Source organism: Perna viridis, chromosome 8, assembly GCF_037379345.1.
Source record: "Perna viridis isolate PV_CMFRI_1.1 ecotype Kerala chromosome 8, ASM3737934v1, whole genome shotgun sequence".
In the NCBI taxonomy this organism is placed as follows: domain Eukaryota; kingdom Metazoa; phylum Mollusca; class Bivalvia; order Mytilida; family Mytilidae; genus Perna; species Perna viridis.
In genome coordinates this window covers 32,807,156-32,816,669 of record NC_142452.1, presented here as the reverse complement: position 1 = coordinate 32,816,669, position 9,514 = coordinate 32,807,156, and the positions used below count along the sequence as shown (strand labels likewise).

The 9,514-nt window shown below is 31.9% G+C and overlaps 1 protein-coding gene across 1 annotated transcript; it reads right to left on the bottom strand.

Annotated features, from left to right (window-relative positions):
- Nucleotides 1-1,850: 1,850 nt before the first annotated feature.
- Nucleotides 1,851-9,493, bottom strand: LOC148610284 (guanine nucleotide-binding protein subunit gamma-1-like). Its single transcript, XM_088542618.1, has 3 exons — nt 9,342-9,493; nt 6,365-6,491; nt 1,851-3,920 (listed from the first exon to the last, which is right to left on the bottom strand). Exons 1-2 carry the CDS (start codon nt 9,434-9,436, stop codon nt 6,386-6,388), a joined length of 201 nt encoding a protein of 66 aa, XP_088398744.1. The 5' UTR covers nt 9,437-9,493; the 3' UTR covers nt 1,851-3,920; nt 6,365-6,385.
- Nucleotides 9,494-9,514: the final 21 nt, after the last annotated feature.

The following is a 9,514-nucleotide window of genomic DNA, read 5'->3' as shown; positions in this document are numbered from 1 at the left end:
TATACAGTTGATGCTGAACATAGTACAAATGAATGAAATGATTTTATCTTCAAAATGGTATCTGGAGGATAGATTTTTAAGTGTAAGTTTTTGTAAGAACAGAAATGTGCATGTCAAAATCCCATTGATCTGACAATATAATTTTTTTCAGGGATGCTTTCTTTATTTGAAAAGTCCATTGTCTGACCTCTGCATCATTGGATTTGCTCAGAAATTTTTCAATAGAATGTTAGAAAAATGAGGTTTTTTACGAGTTATCTGCTCTATGTAACATTCATTTACAGTGCATCTCAATGAAATTATATCTCATTATACCAAAGTGATATGGAAAATCTTACTCTCCTTGATTCAGATGGTGAATAATCAAATCAAAACTTTCAAAATGGTGGGTATTTTCATACCATGTTTCACCCACCGATTCTTGCATGCTTGTGGAAGAAAATTTTTCTTACCCAACAAAGTCCCAGGCCCACTTGAGAAGAAAATGGTCTGTGCCTCATCCAGTGTAGGTGAAATAATGTTGAAATACAATTTTATACATATATACAATCATTTGATGGTTAAATGTATACACAAACTGACATAAAATGTGTATGCTTAGGAAAAATACCAGCAATAAACACAAAAAAAAATGTTTAAACCCAAGTAAGTGAAAAAGGTGTTTACATTGTACAAGTGAATGAAATGATTTTATCTTGAAAATGGTACCTGGAGGATAGATTTTTAAGTGCAAGTTTTAGTAAGAATTACGCAAAATGGTAAAAAATCAGAAACATGCATGTCAAAATCCCACTGATCTGACAATGTAATTTTATTCAAGGATGCTTTCTTGTATCTCATTATACCAAAGTGATATGGAAAATCTTGCCCTCATTGATTCGAATGGTGAATAATCAAATTTAAACTTTCAAGATAAGGGTTTTTTCATACCATGTTCCACCCACTGTTTCTTAGATATTGACACTTAAAAGGATTTATTTGAACTTAAAAATGTGTTACAATCCTACAATGAAGTGTCCGATTTATGCAAGCTTCTGCTGACTTCCCAAAATATGCTTTGTATAGCTTCAATAGTGTGCCTCATGTACAAATTTATCTTCCTGTTACTTTAATTCAACAATATTCCATTGGGAACCTAAGCTGTATTATACAGCCCAAATTTGTCCCAAATATTTTGAATTTTTTTTATACTGATGTGTATGAGAAATCAGTACCAATTACCATTAAATGACAAATCAATGTCTTCTAGAGATGTTCTCCTTTTTACTAAAATCCATCACGTTATGTGTCAGTACTTTCATTTGTTCTTGTTTATTCCAAACATATTAAAAATTTTGTTGATTTCTGTAGCTTTGGAGCTATTATGCATGTGTGTGATAATTTTATTGAAAAAAAAAGTTACGAAGCACAATTCATATTTTTTTGACTGAAGAAAAGGGAAAGCTGGAACTGCAATTCATTTATATATGTGACAAAAAAGATAGGGCAACCTTCTTTGACAACAGAAATAAACTGGTGTTAGATTCATACTTACTGAAAGGGATTTATTAGACTTGCTACTAGCCTCTCTGTAATATATATTTAATCAAATAAAATTTGAGTCTGAGGATTTATAGGTATTCACTCATTCTAGAAAATATGTTTTCTCATGTTCAGAACATTGATTTTGGACAGTGGTTCCAGGCTATTACTTGAGCATATTTTGCCCAAAATTAACAAAATTTTTCCAATGGACGAAGTGGTTCTAATCCCCAGAAGCCCTCCCTAGACCTGTCTTTTGGATTTCTTGATATTAACCTGATCATAATGCCATTTGTAAATAAGTCTAGAATGGTGACATAACTCAAAAATGACCTTTCACATAAAATCTTTATTAAGAAAATTTACAAAAAGCATAAAAATGAAAAATGAAAAAAAAAAAAATGAGATTCAACATCACCAAGTTATAGCAGAACAATCATAGAACATTTACATGTATTATTGTAATGATATTGCACTATTGAGATCTACTGGCATTTAAATTTTGGTTTTTCTACTAGACCTATGTAGCTGTAAGCTGCTCTGCATAAAAACCATACCAAATTACAAAAACTTAACAGGATGAAACAAGTTCTATTAATGATTGAACACAGGTTTAGAAGTTTTTTTTTTAAGATGATGTCAAAACTCACCAAGTAAGCTTAAAACTAATATAAAAATAATAAATGCGAAAAAAAGTTATTCTATTTACATTACACAAACTAAATATAGATAAAACATTACATTAAATGATGATTGAAGGCACACTCCCTTTCTAAACATATAAAGCCTGACAAAATTATGACTGTTTTTACATTTACACTGAATGCCTTGACCTAATTGTCCAAGTAATGCATGTACTAGCTGTTAATTTACGTCATACAAATATACCTTGTTGCAGAGTTCCAAGTAAAATTTTGAAAAAAGAAAGTATATGTACCATTACTGGAAGCCAAGCAAAATCCTTCCAAAAAAGTCTGAATTTCAAAATGTGTCTTCCTGTCCATTTTTGCTATTTTGACTGCGATCATTTTACAAGGTACATGTACGTGTACATTTGAAGGGAGAAGAATGCTGAATTAAGATTCATTAACAGGAAATGTTCATAGAGAGCACATCAGCAGAACATTTTGTAATTAACTACTATAAAAAACTGACTTGAGATGCATACATGTACATAAACAATTGATGTCACAGTCAGTAAAACAGTTCAGGAAATAAAGTTGGTCTTCCCTTGACAGAATGACCTTTACCTGATGAATAGCCCAGAGTAGTTAATTGAACTACTAACTTTCTATTACTGTGAAAGTACTTTTGTTCTGAGGTACCAATTTTGTGGTTTTCGTTGGTAAGCCGAACTACGAAATTTGGTTCGCAACGAAAAGGAGATTTTTATTGATGTGTATACCTGAAACCTCAAAACCATGAGTTCAAGAATCCACAAACTTGTTTTTCTTTTGAATTCCATAAAAATTGGTATCCACAAATCAATGAACTTTCATAGTATTTTATTGATACTTGAATCTGAGAGAAATTTTGAGTCTTTTATTCAATACTCCAGGAGAAAGGTTATTCTATCATAAGAAAACCAACTCTACTGCTCTATCCTTAAAGTCTTACTTGCTGTTATGTTACTACTTAGAAAATATTCTTTTTTCCAACCAGATACAATGCACTTTATACTAGTTAGCTTCATGTACTTCCATGAATTGTATGGCAGTGTCCAAAAATTTGACAATTTTCTTTTTATTGTCAACAAGCAGCACTGAATTTATGAATGGATTTTACCTAAAGCATTGACCATTTTCATCCTGAAAGGAGGGGGGCGTGGGTGGGATTATTTAAAAAAAAATAATAATAAAACAAAAATAAAACAATTCCAAATTTTAGCAATTTTTTTTCAGCCAAGAAAAAAAATGTTACAATATTTCCCCAATTAGTTAATAATTTAGAATTCTTATTCAAGCTACTATTGAAAAACAAATTATTTTCATACTTGTGGAAGAAAATTTTCTTCCTCAGCATAAAGTCCTAGGCCCCCTTGAGAAGAAAATGGCCTGCGCCTTATCCAGTGTAGGTGAAGTAATGTTGAAATACAATTTTAAACATATATACAATTATTTGATGGTTAAATGTATACACAAATTGACATCAAATTGCACCAATTATGGTTAAGAAGCAAACAAGGCATTCATAGTCCCTTCCTCAATCACAGAAAATCATTTTAATTATAAATTAAAGAATAACATTGTAAATTGTATATAGGGAAGATGACAGAAATTTTGCTGATAGTTATTCAGATGACAACAAAAATGTCTAAAAAATGAACAAAAATCTTGCACTGTGCCCATCTACAAAACTTGGTAACCATTTACACAAAAGATTTCTAGCTGAAAAGGTTCCTGAAAAAGAAAACAAATGATAAACATCCCTGACTTCTTTAGTTTACAAAATGTTCCTTGCAATTTCTCTTACCATGAAAATTCTTGACAATACACACCTTTTCAGAAAATAATCATCTCCATTGAAAATTAACAAACATGTACATGTATATTATAATTTTTTTAATTGTGTTTTCAGCAAATGCATCCTTATCCATGTACCCAAAGGAGGCAGACCTAGGGTAAGGGACCCAATTCTTACAAATCATTGGAACGTTTGTATTCAGCATTTTACATCAATGTCATGTAAGCATCAAAGTAACTTGGACTGTTTCATTACATTTCAAATGAAACCTTGATAGGTTTTGGTGAAATTAAGTATGATACAAACAAATCACTGATTTCAAGAGTTATGTCCCTCACCATAGATCTACCTCTGTAAAGTTAAACTCTGTTCTAGGATTTTACTCTTAAGTAAGATTAACTTTTCCTTAATTAAAGTCTGCTTTCTGAACATAACAAATCTTTTCAAAAATACAAGTTTTCTACTTAGCTGTCAAAGGGAAAATTGTACATCATAAAAAACCAACCCACACCTAAATTTCACTTACACCAAGTAATGGAAAAGTTAAATCCTTAAACACAGCTTAAATACAAATACACCATACTTATTCTTGTTTTATGAATAATAACTGAATGTACACAAGAAAGCTTAATTGAAATACAGTTTTTTTTTTTAAATTTATAGTACATGTACATGTATATAAAAAAACAACACAAATAAATGAAGATGACACAAATCTACAAAACAATACAAGAAGCTCTTCCTGACCCCCAACTAGTCCAAACTTTCCACGACCCTGCAACCTTCTAGAATTTGTATTAGGATACTGATAAGATGGCCCAAGTGATACACATGTAGAACACCTTTTTCAAACTACATGTACATGTACCTCCTCTTTTTTGCAAGGAAAATGTGCGTAATTTTTTTTTAATTAGGAAATTCGAAATTACCATATAAAACTCTGAATGATTAGTTATATACAGGATATCAAGAAATATTTGATATGAATTTGTTTTGCCATTTTTGGACAAATGGGAATCAGCCTTCTTTCAGAGGTGATTTTTGGCAAACAATATCACTGGGCCTTAACCCTTATACGAAAAATAAAGCAGAGATTTTCAGGAAAATATGCAATGGAACGACTTTTGTAATTGCGGACATGTACATGTACACAAAATATTAAAGTACATCTGTACCAATCCATCTCAAGTTCAGACCCTGCCAATTATAGAGATGATTCGTGGTGTTAAAATAACCAGGCTGATCCAATACATTTTCGGCCTATATATGCTACATTTACACACTACAATAGGTTTTCTGTACTTAGAAGAAAACCATTTATTTATCTTCTACCGAAATCAAACAAACCAAGGGTAATAACTCTTACAAAGTGCAAATTTTATGGACCACCTATTTAAGTTTTATCCCAATAGTACAACAACCCATTATCAAAATAAGACTAGTTGTGCGGACTGCAACTATTTCTGAGACAGAAATACATTTATGTGAATTAGGTGGATTTTTTACATGCATGAATTACATTTGTACCTCCAGTCTTATTTTTATAAATCAAAGTGCTGTTAGCACTAATTTTGACTAATTAGTGTGTTAGCTGGAACAGGCTTGAAACATTTAAGTTTCTGGACACATGACTGCAAAAATTAAATTTCCTAAATGCAAATTTATATCTTAATATCTGTCTAGGCTAAAAATAAAGTCCCTCCAATCTTCAGTTGATTTGAAGACAAGATCTTAACTTTACTTGCAGCAAAAGAATATTATTGAGATTAATTATTACCAGAAACATATTTACTGGTTATAAAAGGGGTATTGAATGATATAAAAGGAAATATACTGGGACTACCAGTATATTTTTGTGTAGTGTTCAGAAATAGTAGGAAAGTTTTTGCAATGAATCAGCTTAAGGTATTGTGATTCTGAAAAATCAAAAACTTATACCTAGTATAACAAAGCTGTAAATCCCATAAACAAAGGCATATTAGATGACAGTCAAGACAAACAGAGATTTTGTCTACCCCGGACTTGACTTTTCATGAGCAACTCGGCGGGTGTTTCTAGAAAAGCAGAGGACGCTTACCTTACTGGTGTACCTGGTCCATGCTCCCAGTTTTTAGTGGAGCCCGAGTTGCTCATTTACTTTTGTTACTTTGTATGTATGATTTTAGTTGCTTTATGTTCTTTGTTCTGTTTGTCTGTTTTCCATGTCTGGTCTTTGTCCCTGGATTACATTCTTTTGATTACCGCTATAACCTTGGTTCCCTTGATTACTCTTTAACAGCAGTATTAGAGTCACTTTAGCTTACTGAGTCTCTCAAGGGTAATTGAACCTCTATATAGTCAAGCTGATACAGTGTTACTTAAATCCCTAAAATATCTTTACCAAGAATACAGTTCTGTGGCATTATAAAATGGCACATGACTTCTGGTCTCTGAATGGATTATCTGATTGGTTCACTCCTATTACCAAAGCATCTCCTTGTGAATGCTCTGTTATATACTTCTTCATACTGAAAAAGAGAAAATACAATTATAAATATACATGTAGCTTTCCACAAATAATATAAACAAAAAGTTTTACAGCATACATTTCGTTCATGTACATTTGCATATGTGTAAAAATACAGCAAAAACCATAACATTGTACATGTACACAATGACAAGAGCCTTATATGATTTTAGGCTTTGCCTTTGAGGGATAGAGCCATGACCCAGACAAGGAGAAGGTTTAGCAAGTACATTTTGTACTGTCATTGACATTTTTGTCTATGTAATTTACTGGTATTACAAAAACTTTTCCCTGTCAAAAAACAAATGGGAGAACCAGCACAAAAAAGGAGTTTCCCCCATAAATTAGGCTTAGGAGGGATTTATTTATACTAAAATAACATCTGACTTTCTTGGAAATGCATGGCCATGTTGTTACATGTATATGGCTGATGTCATGACCAACACGAATTCACCAGACAAGGGACTTCCTTTCACAAACAATGTGCATCTGTATTAATATTTCAAACAATCACATCCTACTACAGCATACAGGAGGTATATTTGTACATGTATCAGCTCACTGAGTATTTTGAAAATCAGCCAGATTAAATGCTGAAAAGAGAACCCAACATGGCAGGAGACAGACACATTCTACCCTTCCACATTTAAATTACATTTGTTTATCATCACATGTTCATTTCTATGTATAAAAGCTTAAATACATTTAATCCACCAAATTTAAAATTTAATTTTTACAAAACTGCATGTAGACTGGTTCAACTTTGTGTGCCTAAATGTAACAGTATAGTGCACCCTTAGCAGAAAATGGCAAAGAGATGTGATCTTTATTGAAACATAAATAAATTGACAACTGCACACGTACATTATTTATATACAAAAAATGGAAGCTCATTTGCAAGTACATGTACATGTGTTGGTCTTTTCTGCAACATTGGTTTTCTCATAAACTAAAATACATTTAACTAATACATGTACATGTATGACAATAACCAACATGACCAATGCATGCAATAATGTTGTGTTAATATTCTCTTTTCAGATAGTCGAGGCACTTCGAGACCTAGAATTAAGATGACGCAAAATCTGCTGCAGCTACGTGTATCTTCTTACACTGTACATGTAGCTGTGGAAAATCTCTTAAATGACCTTTTGAACAGATAATCATGAGCATTTTAAAAATTAATTCCCATATTGGAACATATATACTTACGAGCTTGAAAAAAAAAAAGGTTTTTCCATTTCAGCAGACAGACTTGGTAGTTCCAAAAGGAAAATGTCTTCTGAATGTTTTTTTCTTTGAGTGTATATGCAACTAACAGACATGTGCTTACAATATGCAAGTGAAATTCACTGTACTATCATCCCCTAAGCTAAGATGGAAAAATCCATATTTTTCAATCGTAAATATCTTCAAATATTGATATTTGAAATGCTCTGGATTATCTAAAGATCATTAAAAAAACGAACTTTTTATCTATAAATGTATGAAGAGATGGCTGCAATGGATTTTGAATTAGCCTTCAGGCATTGATTTCACAAAAAGTCATACACGTGTAAGTGTAAAGTTAATCGTAAGTAATGACGTCACAATCTAAAATATCACTGTAACGTCAAAATTCACAATCAATTTTTCACTTATGAATTTTTGTGAAATCGACACCTGGCTTCCACATACAATGTAATTTAATAATTAAAGGTATATGACTTGTACCTACGAAGTGTCACCTCGCTAAACCTCCTACATTTGTACACTTACATATTGATCTTGAAGTGCCCATATGTTCGGAAAGGAGAATTCGAACCAACTTTCTCTTATTCTCCTTTCAGTTTATCTGAGACGAACCACTGGGTACAAACCAATAATGGTAGAGGAATCTGTGGTTCAAGTGGAATGAACAAAATAGGAGAGTTCACCAATCTCATTAGTGATGTTATATTCACTAATCTGCATATTATTAAGTGTCAAATTGTTTGGCAAATAAGCAATTAAATAAACAAATATCAATTTCATGATTAGAATCCCAAATTTCAAAACTGTCTAACTTTGTTCTTTTAAATCCAATTTTGTATGTGAAATTATAACTCTTTTACTTGAAAACTAAATTTGTAATGATATTTATTCGTAAACCTCTATTTTCATATAAAAATATAATTTAAATCTTATACTTATATCGTCTAATTACTGGATATTTATTTTAAAAATTCCATGGATAAAAAGAATTTTATTCGCAATTTTGGGAACCAAAAAAACTTTTTAATTATCTTAAAAAATGAAAGCTTTATGATGATTTGAAGTTGATGCCCCACGCCACTCAATGGATTTTTTTTTGGCCAACCAAAATCAAATCACAGGTAAGTGATGACATCACGAAGAACTCTCCTGTAATGAAAAGTACTCTAACCCCTTTTAGTATTTGGTGCTGGAGATATTTTTTGTTCTGACCAACATGGTGGCCATAACAAAAAAATATCTTCAGCGCCAAATCCAGAAAGGGAGTAATTAGAAAGCACCACTGTTCATTTGTATAATAAGAATAATGAATTTGTGAAAGATAAAAATCATCTATGTTTTGAAGTGGCTCAAGTTAAACATTTGAATTACAGGCCGGTAACAGGGGCCCACTCAAAAAGCAAAACTACTGACCTACTTCTGCATCCTATCATTTAAAGAGCGGTTTCCGGATTAAACTATGATATATCAAACAAAAAGTAATAGTGTAGTTAAATAATTGTGAAAATGCAAATGTACTGTACAAGTTCAACTACAAGCTGCTAATTTTCACACGGGGAGATTAATTGGTCCCCCTTTTTTCGGTCAAGAATAAAACACATGGTTTAAAACACCTTACACTTCGATAGATTCTGAAACTGGAATCCTTTCAACTTTTGCTTCTTCTCTCAGCTGCGTGAGTTGTTTTTGAAGTCGTTGTACGGCACTTGACATGATGTTTTGTCTGTGAAATGAATCCCGAAGCTTAATGAACTGTTCTCGTTCCCATATGAGACAATGCGAGATTCAAGA

Bases quoted from the DNA above. Each gene is read 5' to 3' on its own strand.
- LOC148610284 (XM_088542618.1), bottom strand. From the start codon at position 9,436: ATGTCAAGTGCCGTACAACGACTTCAAAAACAACTCACGCAGCTGAGA. The intron at 6,492-9,341 runs GTAAGGTGTTTT...TCTCTTTTTCAG, and splicing joins GTTTCAGAATCTATCGAAGT to TATGAAGAAGTATATAACAG.